General features: G+C 40.9%; 1 protein-coding gene across 1 annotated transcript in view; it reads right to left on the reverse strand.

Annotated features, from left to right (window-relative positions):
• LOC119853188 (testis development related protein) overlaps nucleotides 1–25177 on the reverse strand; it is a 42648-nt gene extending 17471 nt beyond the window's left edge. Inside the window, 4 exon segments of the mRNA XM_038395916.2 lie at nucleotides 8287–8346; nucleotides 24513–24655; nucleotides 25020–25080; nucleotides 25083–25177. Coding sequence (XP_038251844.2) covers nucleotides 8287–8346; nucleotides 24513–24655; nucleotides 25020–25080; nucleotides 25083–25154 — 336 coding nt within the window. The 5' untranslated portion in view covers nucleotides 25155–25177.
• Between the last annotated feature and the right edge of the window lie 2443 nt (nucleotides 25178–27620).

A 27620-nucleotide genomic window follows, 5' to 3' on the forward strand; every position in this document is an offset into this window, starting at 1 on the left:
AAAAATCCTCCTCAAAACTCTCCTTTGCCATGATGCCTACAAAAGGCTTGACAACAGTTAGGCTGCTGGTGCATTGAGACCACAGCCTATCATGCTCACCAACAGCGTTTTATAGTTTCCTTGTACCTCCCGCCCCCCCCCCCCCCCGCCCATAGGAATGTCTGTATCTGTTTCTTTCTTGTCTTGGCTTTGTAAGCTTTTTGGAGCAGGGAGAGTCTTTTTCTTGTGTGTTTGGGGGAAGGGATAGCTCAGTGGTTTAAGCATGGGCCTGCTAAACCCAGGGTTGTGAGTTCAATCCCTGAGGGGGCCATTTAGGGATCTGGGGCAAAAATTGGGGATTGGTCCTGTATTGAGCAGGGGGTTGGAGTATATGACCTCCTGAGGTCCCTTCCAACCCTGATACTTTATGATTCTACAAACCTATCAAAATGGGGTCCTGATCCATCACTAGGGTTCCTAGGTGCTACGATAATACAAATCAATAATAATAGTATGTGTAAAAAAGGAATCCCTAAAAACCATTAGGATTAAAAAGTTTCACACACACACAAACTTCATTTAATGACAGTTAAATTTGAATCAGGACACATCTCACCAACTCAAAACCTAAAAAGCAAGGAAATAAGTTAATGGTAAAGTCTCCTGTGTTCCTTGCCATTTTCACATTGTCTTACTCAGTCAAATTCACATCTCGCTCAGTAAAATTCCCCAACCCTCCAAAAGGCCTTCATTTCCACCTCCAACAGAAACCAAAAAACAATGTGTACTTCAACTTCCTCAAACTCGCACTGTAGCGCAGAACCTTAATAGTGACCTCAAATGCTGTTGCGCAGATGCTCTCTCCCCAATGTTGATCATTCCCCCCACCGTGCTGTTTTCTCCAAGCCCTTCCCACTCTTCCATCATGCTCTTCCTCCTTTCCTTTCCATTGTCTCTCTGTCTAGCTAATTCCTTCCTAACATAACCTCACTGAAAGCACTGAAATAACAAACCAAAAAGTTGTAGAACTAACATGACATTTGCAACCAACTCATTGTGTATTCTGCTTGAAAGTTCTATCCTTTTCTCCTACCCTATGTATGACTTTTCTATTTACATTGTAAGTGCTTTGGGGCAGGACTGTCTCTTGTTCTGTATCTGTACAGTGCCTATTACTATCGAAGCCTGTTCTCAATTGAACCCTAGACATTATTGTAATAAACATGATTCATAATTGTATCAACACATTGACTATCACACATTCCATTCATTTGGAAAGTTATTCTACCTTAACTTTGCTGAGATCATTGTTAGAGTGGTGCACTACCATCAGAGTATAACTAAGTTGGAACACATGTTGCTTCATATCTCTTGGAAGTAGAAATACAAGGAATTTACAAGGTTTTTTGCCCATCACATTATTTCCATGGTTTTCAGGTTTTGCATTGTGTCCTAATGCAACCTTAATTGTTACTAAATGAAGATAATGTATGTTTATTTCTTAGTGTTTTATATATAAGACACACATTCATTCATACACGTGCACAGGGTTGATGAACCTTAGTAAATAGTTCCCCAGGATCAGGGAGATTAGAGGGAGAATTGACAAATGACTGAAATGTGAAAACACCTGCATTTTAATGTGTCAATTTACACATAATAGTTCTTAAAACTACAAATGTGTGTTACAGGGTGTTTTCTCATTGTGCGAATTAAATAAAATCCGTTGTTTTTAAAAAGAAAAAACTTTATAAACAACATTTGTCACGTACAGCCATAACACCTCTTCAGGTCAACAGCAGGATTTGAACATTCAGACCAGAAATCTACCATTTGACCTACAAGAGTAACGGCTAGTCTCTACTTAGTTCAGCCACTAGCGCATCATTTTACACACACTCTCCCACTGTATACATCTATTTTCTAGACAACAGTAGTATACTGAAGATCAGAAATTCTTAGTTCAGTACCAGGAAAAAAGTGTGGTTTAGCAGTTAGAATCGGAACAACAAAATGTATTCAACTGCAGCTGGATAGCTAGGATTTGAGTCTATCACATTAAAGTTCTGCATTCTTTACCTACAGGAACCTGAGGTAACCACTATAATTTATTTCTAGAATAGGTAGGCAGCTCATACATGACTGCTTTCTCGAGCAGTTAAGTGCATAAGGGAATAAAAGTTATAGCTGGTCAAAAAAAAATTATGAAACATTTTGCCAATCAAAACCAAAATATTTTGTGGAAACATATTGGTTTCAACTAAAATTTTGTTGGAAAGGTTTCTCAGGTTGATGCTGGAATGTCTGGTCTGAGACAAAGAGATCCCTCCCAGAATAGTCAAGACACGCATCTCACCTGTCTGATTCAGAGCAGCAACTTTAAATCTGTATCTCCCACATCCCAGGTGAGTGCTCCAACTATTCGGCTATTGACTATTCTGCAGTGAGCTGCTCTCATGATTTTCCACAAAAAACAAAACAAAAACATGCCCAACATTCTGAAGGTCTCATTCCTCCAATGAGGGAGGAAAACAAATGTCAAAACGTCAACATTTTTTGTTAAACAGAAATTTGTTTTCCCATCAGTCCTAATATAAACCCCAGCCGTACACATGAGATTTAAACTCATGAACTCCTCTTTCAAACCTTCCCCTAAACTACTGGAGTATTTAGTAGGGGAGTGTCACTGTCTACCCCACCTCCCTATCATGTTATGTTGTTACTGATAAAAAGGCGTGGTAGAATTTGATTTCTTTTGGTTGCAATTTTGATGGATAATATTAATGTTTATTTTAAGCTTTTTTTTTTTTTTTTTTTTTACTATTTTTATCAATTGAAATTTTCACAGTGGGGGAAATTATGGGAGGGATCAGACAATAATGATGTAATGACCATAGATGATGATATTCAAAAAGTTAAGAATTTTATAAAGCTTTAAAATACAAACTGTCAATATTGCATGTCAAAAACCACAAATTAAATACTGTTAAATCAAACTTAATTTTTAAAGCAGCATTCTTCTTACTTTGTCTATCTGTAAATTTCAATGACCATCGCTGGAAATATTTTTAATAGGTTTGTGCGTATACTGTGAAATCGACATTTACTGACATTTACCAATAAAAAACTAATCCTTCCACGCCTACTGATAAATCTGATAGGTTTGACTTGCTGCATTTCTTTTCAGTTATGGAGAGAAAGTGAAAAATCATGACCCAGATTACCTAACATATAACTGGTATTGTATTAACCAGAACATGAAGAGCAGCACATGAAGAAAAGCACAAATCCTAAAGTACTTAGATTTCCAACGGGTGTCGGAAAAAGAGGTAAGACATCCAGTAAAAAAATTAAAAAGGTCATTTTGCAAACCTTATAATTTTCTCTGTAGAAACCCAATTTTCAAACCACCATGAAAAAGTCATAGTAGTAAAAATTTACTTTGTTAATTTTTGTCATTGTAATGACATTTTTACAAAATAAAGATTTAAAGCTTCACTTAAACAGAAAAATTCTCACTCAACCTTACCTACCAAGTTATGACCAATGATTTCATAGTAAGTTTGCAAGTCTCCACTGTCAATGTAAAGGTCAGAAGTGGATATTCCCATCCCTAGAAATCTCTTTTCCGTAATGTATTTAGAGAGAAAAATTCATTGTAAGGGTAATTGGATGATTCGTAGATCCCCAATCTCTTTGAGTGTTGTTTCACATCTCTGATGAACAGGAAACAATCTAATTTCCATAGTTTATTGGTATCGTTAGCACAAAGTCAGTTATATATTCAAACACTGACCTTTAAAATTAAAGAGATGTAATTTAACAAAGCTATAATTCAACTGAAATCTTTTGTCTGACAAGAAAATAGAATACTATTAAAGTCTGTATTTGCCTGTGATATTAGCCTTTTAGAAAGGTAACTTTAAAGTGGACCCATCAGGGGCCAGGATCCATCTTACAGACTGCAGTCAACTGTTCTCATAGAGCAAAGCAGAAACTAATGAAGGAGCATCCCTTTGAAGTCCAATACTCACCAACAGAACTAGAGGTATGTGAAGGTCTGACCTATGTTGGCTGGACTCATAAAAGCAAGAAGCGTTCCCTTCAGAGAAAAACCAGCCACTGCAAGACTCCCCCTTACTTACCCTATCTGCCATTTTAGGTGATTAAAGGACTGTCCTGCTGTAATGCAGTGTCCCACACAGTCCTCCTTCTGTACCATTCAAGATCAACAGGACTAATGATTAAAAGTCAATCAACTAGCATCAGGGAAACCATCTTCTCTTTACAGGTTTCTAAGGACCTGAAGCCCTCAGAGCAAATTCCTCCACTTCAGCTGGCCAAAACCCCAACTCCAGCAGTACTCTACTTTCTGTACCATGAAAAAGCTGCCTTTAATTGGCATAGCTGAAAGTGGAAACTTGTACAGTCATTTCCACAACAGGAGGCAATCTGCTGCTCCATAGTCTAGTTGTGTTTCCTCCACTCTGCCAATGTTTCCAACCTCATCACCTATCTATTAGATTCTCACAGTCTTCTGTGCCCTCTTTCTTACAGCATCCTCTGCACAATACGATCTCCCTGAACTCATCCACAGGCCCCTATTCTGTCCTCCTTTAAGTCCTTTTTGAAATACCTTCTGTTATGTTGACTATAATGATTCAAGTTGACTTCTATATAAATTGCATATATATTGCTTACTATTATTCCTTTTCCTCAGACCTCTCTGTCTACTTATTTGGGTCTACTGTTTTCCCTTAGATTATAAGATTCTCAGATGAGGGACTGTCGTCCTTATGCATTTAGAAAGCTCACTTAGTGAGCGCTATCAGAAATAAACAACAGCTTTCCACAACTATATGAATATTTACTCAATGTAGTATGACAATGCATATTATGCTAGATTTCTATACTAGGCATGCACCTTTATTAGCCAATAAGCAAGAAATGAAACAACATAACATCCTTCTGAGAAGGAGTAAATCATCACTGAAGAGTCCCTTTTAAGTTAATTTTACTGCCAAAGGTACATAATTCATCATTAAAACTGTGCCAGAGGGCCAGAATGGGCATGAAGAAATGGAAGCTATAAGAATGAGTCACAGTTAAAAGGAAACAGAGCAGGAATTCTGACAGTGGTTAAGTATTAAAAAGGCAATTGAAAAACACTACCTAGAAGTCTGACACATTGAGTACATGATGAATCTCCACTAAAATATTTAAATTAAATTAAATTAAACAAAAAATAAAAATGAGAGACAATTTGTAAATGTAACTGAAGGTAGGATGGCAGTCATTAAAATATACAGAATAAGGTGTGTGGCAGATGGAGACAAATAAGGTGTCAAAACAGGAGAGTAAAATATGTTTGGGTTGTTGGATTTACTACAAAAAAAATAATTCCTTTTTAAAGTAAACATTGGTTATAAATTTGACTGCATTCCACCCAGACATTTTCCTCTTCCGCCTGATTACATGGACTCTAAGTGCAGGGAGCTTTGAGAAAACAGGAGAGGGTCTCCCTGCTCTCAGTTCTGGTGCCACAGCAGTCCCTGGCTTTCAAGAGTAACAACTGGAGAAAAGTTTTGCTCAGTCCCCACAGCTATAGGATGGAGAATATTCTGTGCAGACGGAATCTTCAGAGAATTTAGCTGCCAAACTCTTAACACGCCTCTACTTAGCATTTGTGAACTGAGTTTTTCAGAGGTTCATAACTTGACCCAATTTGGCCATATTTTCACTGGAATAGTTTAAGGCACACTTCTGACACTAGGTCAATCCCTTTGCCAAATTCCAGGCCCATTCCCCAACACATAGATGCACTAGGGCTTTTCAGTGAAAAATTGTAAGAATTTTTTTCACCTGGACAAAATAATGTATTTTCTACTAACTATGATCTGAGAAATGAATGGACTGTTTGCACAGAAATGTTTCCACAAAAATTCAGCCTGATACAGATACCCGACGTCGAAATTTTTGCTCCAAATGATTGAAGTTTGGCAAAGTTATAAGCAACTGAAAATAGGGTCTTATAATGGAAAGTGTCAGGCAACATTAACTACAAGTGTTGCTAATTCCACTGTCTATAATAAATACATTAGGCTTTACTGCAAGGATGAATTTAAATATAATACCAAATAAATCTCTTATCCAATCTGGAACATGCCCCCAAATACCAAAAGACAAGAAAAACATTGTTTCTGGACTCAGTTGCTGACAAAAGTTGCTCCTCTGCTCTGTGGTTTGAGTAGGCTGGAGCTCCAGCCTATGCTGACTTCATATCCACCTGGATGTGCTGCAATTTCCAATACACATGGTAAAAAGTGACTTACTTACTTCCCCACAAACCAGCTCCACTCCATCTTTTCCAAAACTGTCCTGTCAGTCACAGTGGGAATCACCAAATTCCCTCTCCAACCACACAAAACTTCCAGCTGTGCTTTACTGTCCTTAGTTATATTGATTCAGTACAGGGATTCCGCTATAGCCATGAAGTACATGAATGGCCTCCCAACATGCATAATTCTTTTACTCTTTATCAAAGATTAAATATTCCAAAGAACCTCACTGTGTCACATTTTTAAAATGTTTAGATTACCCAAATAAAGAAATGAAATGATTCCATAGACACTAACAGTTGGAGAAAAAGGCAATAAAGGGAAAAGGCAGGGTTGCCAAAAGATTTCTCTAATGTATCTGTTTAACAAAAGTTTGTATGATAATGACAGCTCACTGATTTAGCTGGTGAAATGTTTCCCTGAAACCAAAACACGGATTACAAGTCTTTACAAATGATTAAGAAAGTCTATAAAAAGTCTCAAAATAGAAACAATTTTAAGGAATTATTTTTCATTGTTTTGAATTTCTAACATCTGGCCTGAAATCCATTAAAACTTATCTGTGATACAAGTAGTCAATTTTTTCTAGTACCATATTTTCCATGAAGTTAAAAAAAAACAGGAAAATTATAGTACACTTTGAACTTATAATTTCAGTAAAAAATATTTTTCCTTGCGACCCAGTTAAAGAAAATTGTTGATGCCCACGACCCAACAGAGCTGGGGATGAGGGGTTTGGGGTGTGGGAGGGGGTCAGGGCTCTGGACTGGGGGTGCAGGCTCTGAGCTGTGGCTGGGGATGAGGGGCTTGGGGTGCAGGAAGGGGCTCCGGGTTTGAGGGGGCTCAGGGCTGGGGCAGGGGCACGGGGTTGGGGTGTGGGCTTACCTCAGCCAGATCCCAGTCAGCAGCACAGCGGGGGTGCAGAGGCAGATTTCTTGCCTGTCCTGGCACTGCAGACTGTGCTGTGCCCCACAAACGCAATAGCAGGTCCAGCTCCTAGGCGGAGGCACACAAGTGGTTCCGCGTGACTCCCACCCACAGCTCCCATTGCAGAGCTCGGGGCAGGGGCAACCCCAGCTTAGAAGCTGGACCTGCTGCTGGCTGCTTCTAGGGTAGAACGCAGTATCAGAACAGGTAGGGACTAGCCTTCCTTATCCAGGTAGCACCACTGACAGGACTTTTAATGGCCCCGTCAGTGGTGCTGACCAAAGCCGCTGCGACCCAGTCCCTTCCATTCTGCGACCCAGTTTTGGGTCGCAACCCACGGTTTGAAAACCACTGATCAACAAAGATGAGGCAAAGAAGTGACTTTCATACATTATTAATAGGAAGTATCCTTTTACACTAATTAAACTATAGTTCAATCACTTTGCTCAATTCATTTGGAATTTCAAAACAAGTTCTTACTTGCAATAATTAAGCTCAGCTTCTGATCCTTTAACCTTCAACTCATGCATTTTTAAGAGCATATGTTCTGAGGAGGTTTAAAGACATAAATTTTACTGGCTGCAGAAATTGGTTTAATTTGCTTTTGCTTAAGATGAAAAACAGAGGGAGAGAGGTCAGAGGGAGAGTCAAACTTGGAAAACTGTACCTATACTATAGTTAAGATACATCCATTTTACTTTTTATCTTTTATAGCTTGTTATACGTACCCTTTAAAAATTTTCTTAGCCCTCTACTTCAGTTATTCCTTTGGTTACTTGCTTTTTTTATTTTATTTTATTTTATTTTAAATAGTACTCCAACGCTGGAGAAAAAATTAGTAAAAGACTTGAATTGACGTTAAAAATATTTTTCTTAAAATAAATAAATAAATAAATAAATAAATAAAAGAATTAGTACAAAGCCATAGCAAATAAAAGCTCAACTCAGGGGACAGAAAAGAAATAAGGATTTTCCTAACATGCATTAACAGAAAAATGCATAACATGAAACAAGTTTCATTACCGAAGGAACAAATATTTACCTTTGTTGCAAGTTGTGACACAGAAGATGTAACTTCATCATGAAGAAACTGGTCCTTATTCTTCCAGGGGTGTGGCGGGGGAAGAGGGGGAAGGAAATACTAGTCAGTTATAGTTGAACAATATGGAATACTTGTTTCAGAATATTTATGATGTCTTTATTTTACACAGCTCATCTCAATGGTAACTTATTATGAAGATATGATATACAACTCAAATGTTTATAAAACTTAATGAAAAATGAAAGATGTAAACAAAACCTCATTCAGATCAATGCCAAGTTGTGTGTCAAAAGTTATAAATAGCCAAACCACCACAATATATAAAAGTAAAGAAATAAACTTCCACCGGGGATTATCTTTACCTCAGCATTCTATTGATGTTGTTTTGATGACCATGTTTTATACATTACTATCTCATATATAGAGCTATTTTTTTCCTTGGATGTAATTTTACTAGTTCTCACAAGTTAAGCAAGATAAAGCCTGCTCAACAGGTCAAGCCTGCTCATTATATAGACTGGAGGCTTCCAAGGAAAACCAAAAGTACTGCAGGAAGTGGTACCACATTTCTCTTCAACTCAGAGAAAACTATTATCCTACTAGGCCACAAGTATACCATGCTGCCACAGGTACTGTCTTCAGAATGAGACAAAGTAAGATCCTAATCGCTTGTGCTAACTAGAGATTCTATGCATGTCTTCTTTAACATCCTGCCCAAATTCCCCACTATGGGCTATATTCTCCTACTTCAGTTCCTGTCCCTAAATGTGGTGTAGTGTTTCTGGAAAGCTTATGCTCTAATAAATTTGTTAGTCTCTAAGGTGCCACAAGTACTCCTTTTCTTTTTGCGAATACAGACTAACACGGCTGCTACTCTGAAACCTGTTTCTGGAACCATTACACTGGCTGTTATATCCCAGAGAAAGCTGCATTTTGGAGATAAGTATAGTGATCTCTACATTAGCAGTAGCAGACCTAGTTGTTAGAGTACAGGACAATGTCAGGAACTCCTGAGATGAGAAATAACTAAAAAATTACTTGCTGGGACTTTTGGCAAGTCAGTTAACCTCTGCATTTTGGTTAGCTACCTTTAAAATGGGAGAATACTACTACAGATGGGAGTTGAAAGGATTAAATAGTTACAACTTATACAGTACTTTAATGATGAAAAAAATGTTATACAAATTCTAAGTATTATTAAATGGTTAATAATTTTCTTTTTAAAAATGTTGAGGTTTTGAAAAGGAGCTATATTAAAAATAAAGTCCCCCCATTTTCACCTCACTCCTTTGTCAGCTCTAAAAGAGTTGGCCCAGTTTACAAGGCCTTACGCTCTACTTGATGGCACGTCTCTTTGTTGATGTTTAGATGTAATGCTGCATCCAATCAACTCAAAATTTCTGAGAATGTTCTAGGCATCAATGGGGAGAAACCTACTCATTTTGATGAAAAGTGAAAAAAATAAAAAGGAGGAAATGGGGGACCCACAGAGCACCTGGCATCTGGTTAGCAGAGCTACCAGTTTCAGCCACCTCTTTCATAGTCTATAGAGCAAAGAACCAGTTGATGGCAGCCAGTAAACACAGTCCATCATACCAATACTCCTCCTTTCAGCTCAGCCCATTCTCCCATTACAATTTAGACAGAAAAATAAGGGGGGGAGGGGAAGGGGGGTGCTCCTAGCATGGGGTGAGGATCTGCAGGGAGTCTAAAGAGGCAAGGGAGATTGACACAAGGGAGTGGAAGGATGCAAGGAACCCTTGCTGTTTGCAATGAACTTGGCCTAAACAAGCAACAATGTGTGGCCTACTAGTATTTTAATTAAGAGTTTGGCACACAATTAATACCAATATTACTCCAAAACTCTGCTGATCTTTTGCTGCAGTCTGAGAAGTAGGATACTTTGTATGTGTTCACACACACAATATGCTCATGCAATGGAGATGTGAGCAGGGTAGGGGAACACCACAGAGTTAATTAAACAAATTCAAGTTAGCTCAGTGAAACCCCTAGAAAAGACATGGATGAGGAAAAACTCCAGTTAAACATTTCCCTCCACACTTATATCTTTATAAATATATATTTTGAACACAGTGATTTCAAGATGACAATTATTACTATTAATGAAACTACGTTCCCGGCTTTTTTTCTTTCAGCACCACACATTACTAAATGCTTTTGTGATTGATAAATAATAGTATATATTTATTTATCCTATTATTGTAGGTGGGAAGGGATTAGAAGGATTTTTTTTAAAGTTTTTATTCTAGAATTTCTCTACCTGCATATTTCATACTCAGTTTCCTTTATCATGCCAATTTTTCCTATACAATAATTTTTGATGTTCTAATTATTTCAGAATTATTCACTGTAATTTACGTTTGTATAATGTACAATATTACACTATTTCTTTTCACTTACACGTTTCACTTACATCTTAGGGCTACAGTTTCTGTTGCTGAACAGGTAACTAAATGCTAATGTTCCATGCATTTGGTAAACTCTGAACAACTTAAAAGCAACTTTGGCAATAGAATGTCAGTACACACAACGTTTCCACAAGGAAACACAAGTGTCCTTTTGTTGGACATACTGCAAACCATAAAGTACTCAAGGGATTAATTCAATAAGCTACAAACTTTTTTGTATAAAGATTATACTGTTGATCTACTTTTCCTCAGTTTCTCGTGGTTAAGTAATAAACTAGCCTCTTTTGATCATTCACTTTAATAATAAATCTAAGCTGAGAAACCTGGTTAAACACAAAGAATGTATCAAAAGGTGGGCATACAGGACAAGAGCTGCCCTACTACACAAATGTCAAATTATTAATTATTTCCAATCAGTGCGTCAACCTCATAATATAAGTCTGGATGTCAAAAATCAAATGCATGAACAAAGTAAACAATTTATAGCAAAAAGAAAATCTGTAAAACGGATTTGGGTAACGATCACTTTTACTGCAAATCCTTTAAATGTAAATTGTTGCTCTCCTGCTCATCTGTCTTAATTATTCCCCCCACAATTGATCAAGGAATTAGGCATTGTAATTTTAAAATGTCTACACTGCGGTGATTACAAGTGTAGGCTAGGTTAAAAACTTGAGATATTTAATTTCTCAGGGAAAATAGCAAAGAATATTCCCAGCCTCCCTCCATGCCCGAAAACATGCTTAGAAAAAGGGATCTGAAAATCACCCAGGAAACTACAAGCCTGCAAATTAGCCTCTATAGTTGGAAAGATTCCAGAGTCATGGATTACAGATCAAAGTAAAAGTAAAGTAAAACAACTATATAGGCTGATCAGAGACAGTCATCACAGATTTAGAAGACATGGTCATGCCACCTGATTAACTTTTTCAAAGAAGTGACAGCGAGAGCTGTTGTGAAGTAGTAGGTAGTTTACTGGAGTTCAAGGTGGCTTTGGTACAGTATCAAAAAAGATACAGAGTGCTAAGTATATTATTAAGGCAAAATTTCTTGTCTGGATTAAGAGTTGGCTTCAAAAGACAAAAGGCAATGGTAAATGTATACAGTTTTAGGTACAAAGGAAGCAACAAGAGGTAGCCGAGTGACATTGACATTATGCCTCATTTTGTTCGTTGTGCATGACTATATCTGAAAAGGGACTGTGCAGGCAGGTATACATATTTACAGTCATGAAACTAAGAGGTCAAATCAACATTAGAAGATGAGCGATCATGGTTAAATAACACAGAAAGAACGGACATAGTAAAAGCTTTAGTAACATATTTCATTTAATATTACAACCACTTCCTGAAATAAAATTAACTTGGGTTGGAGATGAGCACTGTCATATGACCGAGCATACAGATGTTAGAAAAACTAGATCTGCACATTTCAGAAGAAATTAAGAAGGGCTGTATGTATCAATATTACTCAGCCATAATTTTTTTACCTCTAGGACATAAGACTACATGTTCAAGTGCGATGCAATGATTTGGATGTATATCCAATGTTGACTACTAAAGGTGGTGCATTGTAAGGTGCCAGCCTTCTGAAAAGTCATAAATCAAAGATCCTTCTACTAGCCTCCATGGATGAGAACTAGAACAGGTGGTCTAATTATAAGCCAAGATTTTAGGCTTCATTTTGTGAGATTCGTTTGCCTGTTTTCAGAGCAAAGTAGCTAAAATCCATTTGGACAGACTATACAACTTTAGACTTACCTATGACTATCACTGGTGAAAAATATTAACTAGATTATTTCAGAGGAAGAGCAGATTCAAGATATGCATTAGGGATCAACCATTGTTTTCTTATACAAAAAAAAAATACTTTTCACCCCCCGAGCTATTCGTGATCAAACCTAAAACATATCTACACTACCAAAATAAACCATCTTTAATCTTGATTGTGAATAAAACATGTTGTAACATGCTTTATTCTGCCCACAAATGTGTTTTTTCACAGGTAAATATCTAGATTAAAACAATTTTTTCTGTCCATACAGAGCATAAAAGAAACTACTGTAAAGCAACTGGGTAATAAGCATATTTTAAAACCATGTTTAAATGTGACTATTTATGTTCAGAAGACTGGCCTATGGAAAGTCATCACACAGTTAGAGCTCTACCAGCCTGAAAAGCAGTAATTGAAGTCTTACCTTGATCTAGTTATGAAAACCTTGTTTACTGTATGGAATTTTTACAAAAATGTCTGTCAGCACTGATGGACAATTTTCGCAGAAATTCTCTGATGCAGATGAGGCTCTAGTAGCAGAGCCCCAGTATAGTTGTTTGTTGCCACTTCTGATCATGTTCACATTGTCTTAAGTTACATTGTGTTTCCACATGATTTTTGCCTTATGTGTTTTCATCTTTGAATGGGAGGCAGCATTGTTTGCTTGAAGTTAGAAAAGATGACTTAGAGTAAGGATACAAGAGCTCAATTCCTGACTCTTCCACTTGCTTACTGCGTGTTCTTATGCAAGACACTCAGCATATCTGCATTTCAGTTTTCTACATCTATCAAATGGAATTAATACTTGTCTACCTTTGTGAAGTGTTCTAGATTGTTGGATGAAAGACGATAGATATGTGAAAGTATTATTAGACCAAGAGTTTAAATAATAATTTTCTGCATTTTCAATTTCCATTCTCCATCACGCATGCAGTATATCAGTGTGCACATACACAGGACAACACAGCACTGGACAACACAACTACAAACATCTTCCAATCCCCAGACCACCACATTACTGGTACTGTTTCATTGCTGACAATGAGATTGATGTTTCATCTTCAAGGATCACTTTTTGACCTTACGGTGAGGAAAAACAGCAAAAGACTGTTGGAGGGGAAAAAGTGATCAAGCACAGACGCTCACAAACTCTTTCATATGTGGACCACATTTTAATAGAGTGAGTTTCATGGATCACCATCTCTTTCATTCCAGATTGCATGAACCACCTCCTTTCCCATTCACAATTGTGTAACTTTACTGTCGTTATCACATGCAAGAATATTAACTGTAATAAGTATTTAATGTATTTTAACACTTTTCAAATGCTGTTTAGCAGATGCAAAGAAGAGAGAAGACCAGCATGTTGTGACCAGAAAATGCTTCATGGGCCACAAGTTGAGAACTACTGAATTGGCGTATACAATTCCTTTAAGGATATCTCTTCTGCACTTTCCTGTTTGGTTGCTGAATTCTTTGGTTCACTCTTTCTTAACAAAAGCATCTAGAAGTCTCAAATTCCTTTAAACTATTTGCTTAAATGCCCTTATTTGCGCACTAATTCAATAGGTTTAATACTTTATGTGAAATATTGTAAAAGTTCTACCTGAATGCCAAAATCGGTTGTGATTTCAGTTGACAGACTTTTTCCATCAATATGAGGCGTTTTTTTTAATTAAAAGCAGCAAAGGGTCCTGTGGCACCTTATAGACTAACAGACGTATTGGAGCCACAGGACTCTTTGCCACTTTTACAGATCCAGACTAACATGGCTTCCCCTCTGATCTTATTACATATTTTAATTCTTCCCATTATTTTGCATACCTCTATATTGAGCCACCTCAACTTTCTCAAGTAGAGTTAGGATCAAAAGATTATGTTATTTAGACTTTTCTCATTATAGAATGTTTTTAAAAAAGGAACCCCATTGAACCATACAAAACTAAAAGTATCGCTGGTCAGAAAAAGGAATGTGTATGATGCTGGAAATTCTGACATTTCAAATCAGGATAAAAAGTAAAAATATTAAAATATCTTGTGGATTGGAAATTCTGAAACATTTTGATTTTACCAAACATTTTCTGAGGGAACGCTATTCTATCAAAATTTTTTAGCTACGCTCTACCTGAAAGGTGACATCTCACCCACACAGTAAAGTGCATATTTGTTACATGCCTCCTGATCCAGAAAATAAACCCTCCAAAGCTGATAATGCAGTCACACCATTTGGAAAGAACACAGCATTTGACGCATATATTTATAAGCGCCCAGAGGCATTTTGACAAGACATAAACACTACATGTGAAAACTCAAAAGCTCTCCTCCATCAGTTCTGGCAACATGAGTCAGTTTAGCATCTGAAAAGAAGTTTTCAAATGCTGAAGCTGAACACACTATTTTGGAGATTTATTATCAAATCCACTGTTTTGTTTGGTATGTTGCTTTTAGTACCAATGTTGGTGTTAACATAGGCCTATCTGTACTGTACTTCTATACTAGACCTAATACTGTAGTCCTTTCTCAGGCAAAGCTCCTACTGAACTCTTTGGGAGTTTTATCTAAGTAAGGACGAGAAGATCAGACACTACTTATTTGCTGCAGAATTCATTCACTAGTTTTGTTTAATTAGTCTCCATAAGCGAATCTGTAACTTGTGTGCGCAATTATTGGCAAAAGGTTTTTACTCTATTACTAACTTCATTTTTTATTTTAAACCATCATCTTCTACTGAATCCTCAATTGATTAAAAGTTTAACCCAGATGGAAAAGCTTAATTCACTTTCAGAAATTGGGTATTTTAATGTACTTCCTCTAAGTCATTATTTTATATGTATTACAATAGCACCAAGAGGCCCCAAACAATATGCACTGTACAAACATATAGAAAGACATTAATTAGCTGATTTCTTATGGGCAGGATAGAGGAGGTGAATCTTGAGGAGAGAACTGAAGGAGAAGAGGATAGTGGCTTTACGGATCAGTTAATAGAGCATTCTATGCATAAAGGCCAGTGTGGAAGAAGCCACAGAAGTATTTCTGTGAAAATCTGACAAGGTTGGCATGCCTGGGAGCAGAGCAGAAGTGGCACACTAAATGACATGACAAGAGCAGAGTTATGAGGGGCCTTGAACTTAATGTAATGAAGCAGGGGAAGCCAGCTGTGGCCACTGCAGCCTTGAGGGGGTATCCCCTCCACACTAGTGGAATGACTGACCCAGATAAGGGGAATGTGGGGCACAGGAGGAAGAGAGTGAGATGCACCGGGACATAATGGAGCTTCTCCATCAGCAAACTAGATGCTGCAGACTCTTGTAGACATTCAGGTTCAATAATCCTGGGCTCGACTCCCATTGCAGTCTGTGAAGAACTGAAGCATAGTACCTCCCTTCATCCCACCTCAGCATTCCACATGGCTTCAGCACCCGCATGCGTACCCCCACACCTGGGGAAACATGGACAACCACAGCTTCACATATACTGATCTGTGAGAACCACAGTTGATGTATGTGTAGCTACAGTGGACATCAGTGTTCCTTCCTCTTTTCATTTATTAAGGTTCAATTTTTTTAAATTTATGTGTGTTTACTTGTAAGTTCTTCAGGTATTTTTTGTAAGTAAATAAAACTCTTGTTTTGAAAGTTAGTCGTTGTTGGTTTACAACACATGGTATATAAAGCCTGCTTGCAGTGAAAGTAGTGGTCTTGTACACTCAAAACCCATAGAATTAGTGCCAAACAATGCAGTCATCATAAACACACAGCAAGCACCCCAATATTAATAGATCCACTGTCAGTGATATATGCACAGATGTGCATCGAGCACTGCACAATTCCTAACAGGCCCCCAAACTGCAGTGCCAGGTTGAGCACAGTACACTGCAGCACATTAATGTAGCTTTCTTTTAAAGCTCTCCTTCAAAGTCTCCCTGAGTATAGCTCTGTGCTAAGATCTTCTAATAGCCCTTGTGTCTGGCTGTTTAAACACAGCCGACAGCCACTCCACCTCTGCCCTCCAACCCTTCAGCAACTTTTCCCCCTTTGCTTCATAGATATTAAGTAAGACACAACAGGCAACTATAATCATTGGGATATTTCTCACACTGAGATCCAATCTGGTGAGTAAACAACACCAGTGCCCTTTCAATCTACCAAAAGCACATTTAACTGTCATTCTGCACCTGCTGAACCAGTTGTTGAATCTTTCCTCAGTCCTGTTGAAACGGCCAGTGTACAGCTTCATAAGCCAGAAGAGTGAGGGGTAGGCTGGACCTCCGCAGGATCGCTATAGGCATTCTAACATTGCCAGTGGTAATCTGCAGGTTGTGAAAGAAGGTCCTTGCTTATAGCTTTCTGAACAGGCCTGTGTTGTTAAAGATGTGAGCATCGTGCACATTCCCTCACCAGTCAACACTAATGTCAGTGAAGCATGCACAGTGAGCCACCAACACTTGCACAACTATGAAAAAGTAGCTCTTTCTGTTGAGGTACTCTGTGGCAAGGTGCTCTGGGGCCAAAAAAGGGATGTGCATGCTATCAACTGCTTCACCACAGTTCAGGAACCCCATAGATACAAAGCCATCCACTACATCCCGCACATTGCTGAGAATCTCAGTCTTGAGTAACAGGAGACAATTAACGGCCCTGCACACTTGCATGACAATGGCCCCCATGGTGGATTTGCCCACTCCAAAATGACTTTCCATGGACCAGTAGTAATCTGGCATTGCAAGTTTCTCTAGTGTGATCACTACTCACTTCTCCACTGTCAGTGCAGCTCTCAGTTTGGTGTCCTTGCACTGGATGACTGGGGTGAGCTCGGTACACTGATCCAGGAATGTGGCCTTGAGCATCCAAAAGTTCTGCAGCCACTACTCATCATCCCAAACCTGCACTATGATGAGATCCCACCAGTCAGTGTTCGTTTCTTGGGCCCAGAAGCAGCTGCTCAGTGAATGCCACCAATAACCTTGAAATAATTCTCACCATGTCCCACAGCAAAACAACTGCCAGGAACAACAACAACTGCCATCATGTTCCCTGCGGTTCTTGAAGCTCTGCAAATAACAGAGAAGCGTACATCCTGTGCTTGCAATGCTCATGACAATAGTGCAGAGCTGTGCAGGCTACATGCTTCTGCCAGAGACAGCAGGCAGCGACAAGTCTTACGCAGATTCATGGGAATTTGAAAATAGGCACAAAAATTATGGGATGAAGAACATTGCATTATAGGAAGTTGATCCGTTGCTCCCAGTCACCCCGTGTGACTCAGTTCTGTCCCACCATACATTGCCAAAACTACTCAAAAGACATTGCACTGAATGGTGGCAGGTTGCACACTGGGATAACTATCCATGGTGCACCACACTCTGCATCAACACAGAACTCCTCGTGGGTATGCACAATGCCAACGAAAGGAGCCAAGTATGCCTGTGCACAAGCACTAACTTTGCCAACATAACTGGTGTCAGTAAAACTTTGTAGTGTAGCTATGGCCTCATTGTCAGTAGCTGTGATTTTTATGGACTTAGAGGGAAGCAATGTTGGCATTAGGGAGGCCATAATTAGGGAGGCCATAGAGGAGTAGGTTACAGTAATCAGGATGGGAGATAAGGGCTTGCAGAAGAGTTTCTGTTGTCTGGACAGAAAGAAAAAGGCAGAGTTTAGAGATGTTACTGAGAAAGAAGCAACAAGATTTGGACATAGACGAACTGTGCAGTGTAAAGAAAGGAAGAGGTCAAATGTAACAGGTGACAGTAAGGACGGTAGTGTTGGCAACTGTGGGAGAAAGCAGGAAGTAGAGGTTTGGGGATAAAGAAAATTATTTTGCAGTGATTTCAAAGAGAAAGAATAATACGCAGTATTGGACTGAAGTAGACTGATCTACCTCTCTTCTCCTGACCTACAAGCCATCAATGTAAAGATGGTAATAGAAACAATGTGAGCAAATAGGACAGACTTTATGGAGAGTTGGAGAAAGGAGGAGGACTTACTGAAAGAATTGCTGAAGGAGGGATCAGAGAAGTAGGAGGAGAACCATGGAAGGACAGTCATGAAAGCCAAGGAAAAATAATGTTTCAAGAAAATGTGTACAACTGACAAAGTCAAAACCATTAGAGTTCAAGAATGATAAGGATGGAATAGAAGACTTCAATTTTGGCCAGGAAGAACTTGTCAGGAGAATTTTTGCTGAAGTGGAGAAGACTGAAGCTAGAATGGAGGAGACCCAGGATGGAATTGCAAAGACAGGAATGAGGTAACGTTGAAAGCGACATAATTTGAGGAAATGGAAAATGAAGGGGAGAAGTTAGTTGGATTAACATTTACTGCTTTCACTTTTTAACAAAAATAATTAGATTTAATTATAAACAAAACTGAAATACTTTAGTCCATTCCTGACTTTTAGTAGAGTACCCCAAATCTCTAAATGAAGAACCAAGAATGAAATTAAAGTAGAAATATGTCTGGCTTACAGTCTAAATCAGAACGTGCCTGTTAGCAGAATCTCCTCTCTGAAGCAAAAAGACCAAGATCTCATTCTCCACATCAGTCAACTTAGTCAAACTGTTCACGGAGCTTTATTATTTTTTGATCCTTAACATCAAAAACTGATGTCATTGCCCTTATTTGATTTATTTCACTAATATACATCTGAAAGCTGTACTTATTTCTTATCCACTCCTTCAGGGCCTGTGTAAGTTTTATTAATTTAACATGAAAGCTTGTGTCAAAACTGTACCAAAGACTTTTAAACACATTAATTAAAAAGATAACTAAATTTCTGTAAAGCCCAGCTTTGAAATGTTCAGTGAACAGGTCTAAACTGTAATTAACATGAAACATGTCTCTGCATTTCTTTCTATTTGAATATAATAGAAATTAAGATCAAATGAGAACAGGTCAAGGAAGAGGAACTCCAGTATTTCATATTGTCTTTATTTTCTTCCTTTAATTTAAGAATGAAAATTTAGTTCGATTCTCCCTCCCGCCAATATGTAAGCAGCTATCTTACTAAAACAGTCAATAACATCTCATGTATTAAAGCTGCATATCATACTGACACATCACTGTCATCTTAGAGTTTCATTTGATTAATATTTTTAAAAGTATAGTATATAACATATATAAGACCTTTAGTCAATGAGCACTTACTCAATATGAATGCCAACGCATTAAGTCCTACAAAAGTACAAAACATATTTTCAAGTACAGACAATTGACTACAACTTGAATCACAATGAGTATCTTACAAAGTAAATTTATACTCATCATGCAAAGTTGAAGAGCTCTTTGAAAACATAGTAGAAAGAGCAAGTTAAGGAGAATACATTACATTTTACGAAATACTTGTGCTCTTTAGTTGTATTAAAATTTACTCCTGTATTCATTCTTACTTTAGCCAACAAAGTACATTTTGTGTGCAAAAGGGTTTATACACATAATTAAAGTCATTTTTGTGATTTAAGGAAGAATTGTCTAGTAAAAAGTACATGAAATCAAATTTATTGTCCGACTAATCTTTCAGAGTTTGTCTGTCTTTTCACTCTCGAGAAACAGTTTTAAACAGCGTCAACAACCCAACCCAACCCAACCCGCCTTTGTGTTATGCAGGCACTTCCATCTTCAGGTAGCTCAAGGATGATGATTCTGTTTTAAGAAACCTTTGAAATTGCATTGGAATGAAAATCTTTTCAACATTTTCATGAAAATGGTGTCAAAATATCCATTTTCTGATCAAAACCTAAGCTTTTTGACTTGGGATGATAAGGTTAGGTTGGTGTCTGTTAAGGGTATGTCTACACAGCAGCTAGAAGCTACGATTCCCATTCAGGCACTCATGCTAGCTCTGCTCAAGATAGCAGGATAAAATTGCAGCGTGGCTGTGGCAGCATGGAAGACAGCTTAGGCCAGCCATCTAACTGCACCCACCAGACTCCCTACATATATAATCAGGAGGTTAGCAAAGAAAATGTGTGTATGTCCAAGCAAACGGGATCATACCTCTTAGCTGCTATAGTATGGCAGTTAGGGCACTAACCAGCAGTGTTGGAGACCCAGATTCAAGACCCTGCTCTGGATGATTCAAAGCAGTTTCAAATCACTCTGAAGCAAGTAGAGTAAGAACTCTGAATCCCAATCTCCCATATCCCAAGCTAGTGGCCTAACCATCAGGCTATAGGGTGAGAGCTTGAGCTCCCTCTCCAAAATACTTTTTCAAAACAGATACATATTTGCAAAATGTTTAAGCTTCAACAAAAAGCATATTTTTACAAGATTTCATTTTGTCTAAAATGTTCTGACCAGCTCTGTCTACGACAATATAGACGTTACTTCATATTATTTTTTAAAGTAAGAAACTATAATAGTTATAAATGTTAACACTAATTATGTAAATTGTATGCAGAAGCCTTTGAAAATCCTATTAGACTTGACTTATAAAAATATAGATATCTGATTTTAATGCATGGGGAAGACAATATATCACAAATTCAAAGTGAGATTGAAATATTCTTGTAACACAACCTGAAAAAACTGATTCTCTCTTAAGGAAGTAGAAGATTAGCAAAAGAAAATGTACATTTGAGGAAAGGGAATAATGATCACATTAAGGGGATCTATTTTGTCATCATGAAAAATAAGTCTATGCCAAGAAACAATACTGAACTCTCTCATTTACTTACAAGCATGCAAACAAATATCTGAATGTATGATCCAGTGGCTGGACCACAAGACTGATAATTGAAGAGATCCTGGCTCCTAGTTCTTGTTGAGCTAACTCTTATCAGGGCTAAATATTTATGCTATGTACAGCATGATTAGCCAGGCTGTGCAGTGAGGAGGTACACATTATTAGGGGGTGAGGACTGAATCACTCGTGGCGAACGGGGGAAGTCCCGGATGACTGGAAAAAGGCTAATGTAGTGCCCATCTTTAAAAAAGGGAAGAAGGAGGATCCTGGGAACTATAGGCCGGTCAGCCTCACCTCAGTCCCTGGAAAAATCATGGAGCAGGTCCTCAAAGAATCAATCCTGAAGCACTTAGAGGAGAGGAAAGTGATCAGGAACAGTCAGCATGGATTCACCAAGGGAAGGTCATGCCTGACTAATCTAATCGCCTTTTATGATGAGATTACTGGTTCTGTGGATGAAGGGAAAGCAGTGGATGTATTGTTTCTTGACTTTAGCAAAGCTTTTGACACGGTCTCCCACAGCATTCTTGTCAGCAAGTTAAGGAAGTATGGGCTGGATGAATGCACTATAAGGTGGGTAGAAAGCTGGCTAGATTGTCGGGCTCAACGGGTAGTGATCAATGGCTCCATGTCTAGTTGGCAGCCGGTGTCAAGTGGAGTGCCCCAGGGGTCGGTCCTGGGGCCCGTTTTGTTCAATATCTTCATAAATGATCTGGAGGATGGTGTGGATTGCACTCTCAGCAAATTTGCGGATGATACTAAACTGGGAGGAGTGGTAGATACGCTGGAGGGGAGGGATAGGATACAGAAGGACCTAGACAAATTGGAAGATTGGGCCAAAAGAAATCTAATGAGGTTCAATAAGGATAAGTGCAGGGTCCTGCACTTAGGATGGAAGAATCCAATGCACCGCTACAGACTAGGGACCGAATGGCTCGGCAGCAGTTCTGCGGAAAAGGACCTAGGGGTGACAGTGGACGAGAAGCTGGATATGAGTCAGCAGTGTGCCCTTGTTGCCAAGAAGGCCAATGGCATTTTGGGATGTATAAGTAGGGGCATAGCGAGCAGATCGAGGGACGTGATCGTTCCCCTCTATTCGACACTGGTGAGGCCTCATCTGGAGTACTGTGTCCAGTTTTGGGCCCCACACTACAAGAAGGATGTGGATAAATTGGAAAGAGTACAGCGAAGGGCAACAAAAATGATTAGGGGTCTAGAGCACATGACTTATGAGGAGAGGCTGAGGGAGCTGGGATTGTTTAGTCTGCAGAAGAGAAGAATGAGGGGGGATTTGATAGCTGCTTTCAACTACCTGAAAGGGGGTTTCAAAGAGGATGGCTCTAGACTGTTCTCAATGGTAGCAGATGACAGAACGAGGAGTAATGGTCTCAAGTTGCAATGGGGGAGGTTTAGATTGGATATTAGGAAAAACTTTTTCACTAAGAGGGTGGTGAAACACTGGAATGCGTTACCTAGGGAGGTGGTAGAATCTCCTTCCTTAGAGGTTTTTAAGGTCAGGCTTGACAAAGCCCTGGCTAGGATGATTTAACTGGGACTTGGTCCTGCTTTGAGCAGGGGGTTGGACTAGATGACCTTCTGGGGTCCCTTCCAACCCTGATATTCTATGATTCTATGATTCAAGCAGAATTCATAGCAGAAGCAGAATCAACTCCACAGCTGTATGTTAGAAGCTTGATCCTGTTCCTAGAAAAATTAGTGGCAAAATGCATTTATCTCAATGGTGCATGATCAGGCCCTAAACCATGTCAACTCCAATCTAATTGGTTGTACAACCTTATTTCCTTATGTTATACGTCCTCCTTAAGACACTTACCTAAATAGCGAGTTGTAAAAATAAAGCATCTTTGTTTTGAGTGATGTTCTATCCAGATTGTTCATTACAATTAAAATAGATTCATCCAAAACAGCCTTAGCCATATACTCTGACATTTCATTTTCTCATTCTCATATAATAAAAGATTTAAATAAAGGACATCCTTGTTAACTAAACAAATGTTTTACATTACATTTAATATTTTACTACAATCATCAAAGCTGTTTTGATTTCAAACAACAAGCAATCATAGCTTATATTGATTTACAGACTTCTCTATCATTACTGTACTAATATATAAACAGACAGGGTAAAGAATTTCTAACTACACACCAACGGGAAGCCATCAAGAGTTACTGAATGAATAACTTGGAATACTCCTGTGCTGGCACACCCCACCCAGTAAAATTAATCAATCAACTCAATTAAACTATTCAAACTATTCAATCAAATGCTATAATTACAAGAAGAAAAGGAGTACTTGTGGCACCTTAGAGACTAACAAATTTATTAGAGCATAAGCTCAAGTGAGCTGTAGCTCACGAAAGCTTATGCTCTAATAAGTTTGTTAGTCTCTAAGGTGCCACAAGTACACCTTTTCTTTTTGCGAATACAGACTAACATGGCTGCTACTCTGAAACCTATAATTACAAGGCACTTGCAAAAAAGAATTTATTAAAACTAATAATAGTGGTAAGCCATTAGACTCACAATTACTAATGGAATCAGTAACTACTTTAGTTGTTCTGTTTGACATTTGACCAATACCTGCCCCTTACCCAAACTGAGCCTTTACTCCATCTTGTAAATGTATCTTTGTAGTATTTATAAAAAGAAAAGGAGTACTTGTGGCACCTTAGAGACTAACAAATTTATTAGAGCATAAGCTTTCGTGAGCTACAGCTCACTCACGAAAGCTTACGCTCTAACAAATTTGTTAGGTGCCACAAGTACTCCTTTTCTTTTTGCGAATACAGACTAACACGGCTGCTACTCTGAAACCTGTAGTATTTATGCAATCTTTTGTGTGCTGAGGGATATCCAACAGGGAAAAGTCTTCAAACAACATTGTGTCTACTTTAATAATAGTAACAGCGGCCCCTCTTTAAGTATAAAAACACGCCAGCCATAACCTAAATCCCCCCCCCCTTTATATTTAATGGGGATTATGCCTTTGGAGATCATTTGTTTGCTGTGTTGAGTGGAGGAGTTGCAGTGGCCGTGCTTGGGGGTGGGAGAAAGAAAGTACCCTGTGCAGTATGAAGCCGTGGGAAGGAAGGGCGGCAGGTCCCAGCACCGCAAGAGGGGGGGGAAATCACAGAATCCCAACCAGCAGCAGCAATGTATACCCCCGCTACAAACGCCCCGTCGTTCCCGAGTCGCGCCAAGCCTCGCCACCCAGCGAGTACAGACAAGCGAGCGGGGGCGGCGGGTCCCACAGAGCGCACCGGGGTGCCGCGATGCCGGGCGCTCTTGTTATTAACCGAGTCCCCCGCTCCGCTTACCTGCGCGGCGGAGGCGCTGGCTGCTGGCTGAGGCGGATCCCGGAGCCGGGTCTCTTCCTCCTCGGGAGGATCATCCAGGAGAACTTTGCTGCTCTTGTTGAGTTTCCACATGACGGGGCGTGGGGGTCCCGCCTCACTCAGCCCTGGGACGGGGGAAGGGAGTGACTCCGCCGCCCCGGACGCGTCTGCGAGAGCACTGGGGCACTCGCTGCCGGCCGGGCGGGCAGAGCTTCCCCTCCCTCCGGCCCTAAACCGGCCTCGGCCCCCCTCCTCCCCGCACCCGCTTCCAGGCGGCCCCCTCCACCCCGGCTCCGTACCAGGGGGCTGCGCCTTCTCGGGGCCCCTCCCGCCGGCCGCTCTGTCCCCTGGTCGCAGCGGCGGCGAGCAGCTCGGCGGGGAAGGTCCCGCCCCCGGCCGGCTGAGCGGTCCGAGCGCGGGGCTGACAGGCCCGGAAGGCGGTGGCCGGGGGAGGGAAATGCCGCCGCCGCCTCTCTGGCCCCTTCTCACCTGTGACCTTCCCCCACCAGAGCCGCGGCCCGGAGCCGCCGAGCGGCCGCTGCCCTGTTTGCCGGAGAGGGCGGGGGGAGCACGGGCTTTCCGGTCACCACGGCAACCAGCGCGGCTCCGCCCGGCCTCCCACATCCCGCCGGGGCCTACCGGGGGAGAGGAGCGGCCCTCTACGTGCTCGCCGCCCCAGAGCGTCCACGCAGACAGCGCCCCCCCTTCACGGTGCCCCACGCACAGAGAGCCGCCCCTCCCTCCCCGCTATCCCAGACAGCACCCCCTCCTTCACAGCACCCCCACACAGAGCGCCCCACTCCTTGACAGCACCCTCAGACCGCCCCCAAACAGACAGCACCCCAGCCCTTAATAGTACCTCACTCTTTCCCAGCCCCCCGAGAGATACCGAGCCCTGTACAGACAGCATCTCACCCCTTCGCATCCCCTCAGACCACCCCGCCACACACAGAGAGTACCTCTCCCCTTCATAGCATCCCACACTGAGCATGCCGCACAGAGCACCCCACCCCATCACAGCACCCACACGCAGACAACACCCCGGCCACCCTTTCACAGCACCCCCAGACCACCCCCACACGGACAGCACCTCACCCCTGGAAAGCACCCTTGCAGAGAGGACCCCACCCCTTCAAAAGCACCGGTAGACCAGCCTCAACGCAGAAAACACCTGGCACAGACAGCAGAGTATTAGGTTTCAGAGGAGCAGCCGTGTTAGTCTGTATTCGCAAAAAGAAAAGGAGGACTTGTGGCACCGTAGAGACTAACAAATTTATTAGAGCATGAGCTTTCGTGAGCTACAGCTTCACTTCATCGGATGAAAAAAATTTTCCACCAAATGCATCCGATGAAGTGAGCTGTAGCTCACGAAAGCTGATGCTCTAATAAATTTGTTAGTCTCTACGGTGCCACAAGTCCTCCTTTTCTTTTTTCATAGTATTAGGGGAAACGATTTCACTAGGAGAGTGGTGAAGCACTGCAATGGGTTACCTAGGGTGGTGGTGAAATCTCCATCCTTAGAGGTTTTTAAGGCCCGGCTTGACAAAGTCCTGGCTGGGATGATTTAGTTGGTGTTGGTCCTGCTTTGAGCCGGGGGTTGGACAAGATGACCCCCTGAGGTCTCTTCCAGCCCTAATCTTCTATGATTCTATGATCTCACCCCTTTACGGCACCCCCATGCATAGAGCACCCTGCACAGAGAGCACACTACCTCTTCACATCTGAAACACAGACAGCATCCCACATAGACCGCCCACACACAAGCAGCAGCATGCCACCCCTTCACAGCATGTCCACACAGAGCACTACACATAGTGAGCAGGCTACACAGCACCCCCCACACCACCCACACAGAGAGCAACCCCATCCACCCTTACACAACACCCACACAGAACACCCCACACAAAGAGCAACTGCACATTACTCACCACACAGACAAGACCTCTGGGCTACCGTACGCACAGAGAGCACTTCACCCTTTCATAGCACCCTACAACACACCCCAACTTTTCATAGCACTCCACACACAAAGCAATCTTCACAGAGAGAATTTCTCACAACAGCCTCCACACACACAGCACCCCACCCATCACTACCCCCTAAACACAGAGATGGCACCCCTTACAAACCATTCACAGAGACAGCACCCAGCACAGTTCCCCACATATAGCATGCTACGCAGTCAGTTCCCCTTGCCTCCTTTGTAAAGTGCTTTGAGATCTATTGATGAAAAGTACTTTATGAAATATCAGTATCATTTTATTATTATATTAGTATGCCACTGCACACAAATACTTTCCCATAGAAAGTACCTCACAGACAGACAGTATGCCCCACAGCATTCCATACATACATGTACAGCAACCTACACAGTCACTACTCCCACACAGACAGTACTCTAACCCCCGACCTTACCTGTACACTGTCACTTCCCCTTGATCACCCACCACCCATTACAATAACCCCACACAGACAACTCCAAGAACAAGTTCCCACAGTACTCTACACCAGTGGTTCTCAAACTAGGGCCGCCGCTTGTTCAGGGAAAGCCCCTGGCGGGCTGGGCCAGTTTGTTTACCTGCCACGTTCGCAGGTTCGGCCGATCGCGGCTCCCACTGGCCGTGGTTCACCACTCCAGGCCAATGGGGGCTGCGGGAAGCGGTGCGGGCCGAGGGATATGCTGCCCGGCCCTTCCTGCAGCCCCCATTGGCCTGGACCAGTGAACCATGGCCAGTGGGAGCCGCAATCGGCCGAACCTGCGGACGTGGCAGGTAAACAAACCAGCCCAGCCCACCAGGGGCTTTCCCGGAACAAGCGGCGGCCTTAGTTTGAAAACCACTGCTCTACACACAATCACCTCTCACTCATTGCACACACATAGCATCCCTAACAGTGTCCTCCCCGCTCCACTTAGTCACCACCACACAGTCAGCACCCAGTCACCAATCACCCCACAAACATCACCTTCTACACAAAGTAGCCTCCTCACTCATGCAGGGACTGTACTCCACCCACTGTCCCCACACATGCCATTACCTCCCACTCATCCCACTCGTTCTTCAACCATCCATAGTGATTTCCAAGATAGAA

The sequence above is a fragment of the Dermochelys coriacea genome, chromosome 3, assembly GCF_009764565.3.
Source record: "Dermochelys coriacea isolate rDerCor1 chromosome 3, rDerCor1.pri.v4, whole genome shotgun sequence".
Lineage (NCBI taxonomy): Eukaryota > Metazoa > Chordata > Testudines > Dermochelyidae > Dermochelys > Dermochelys coriacea.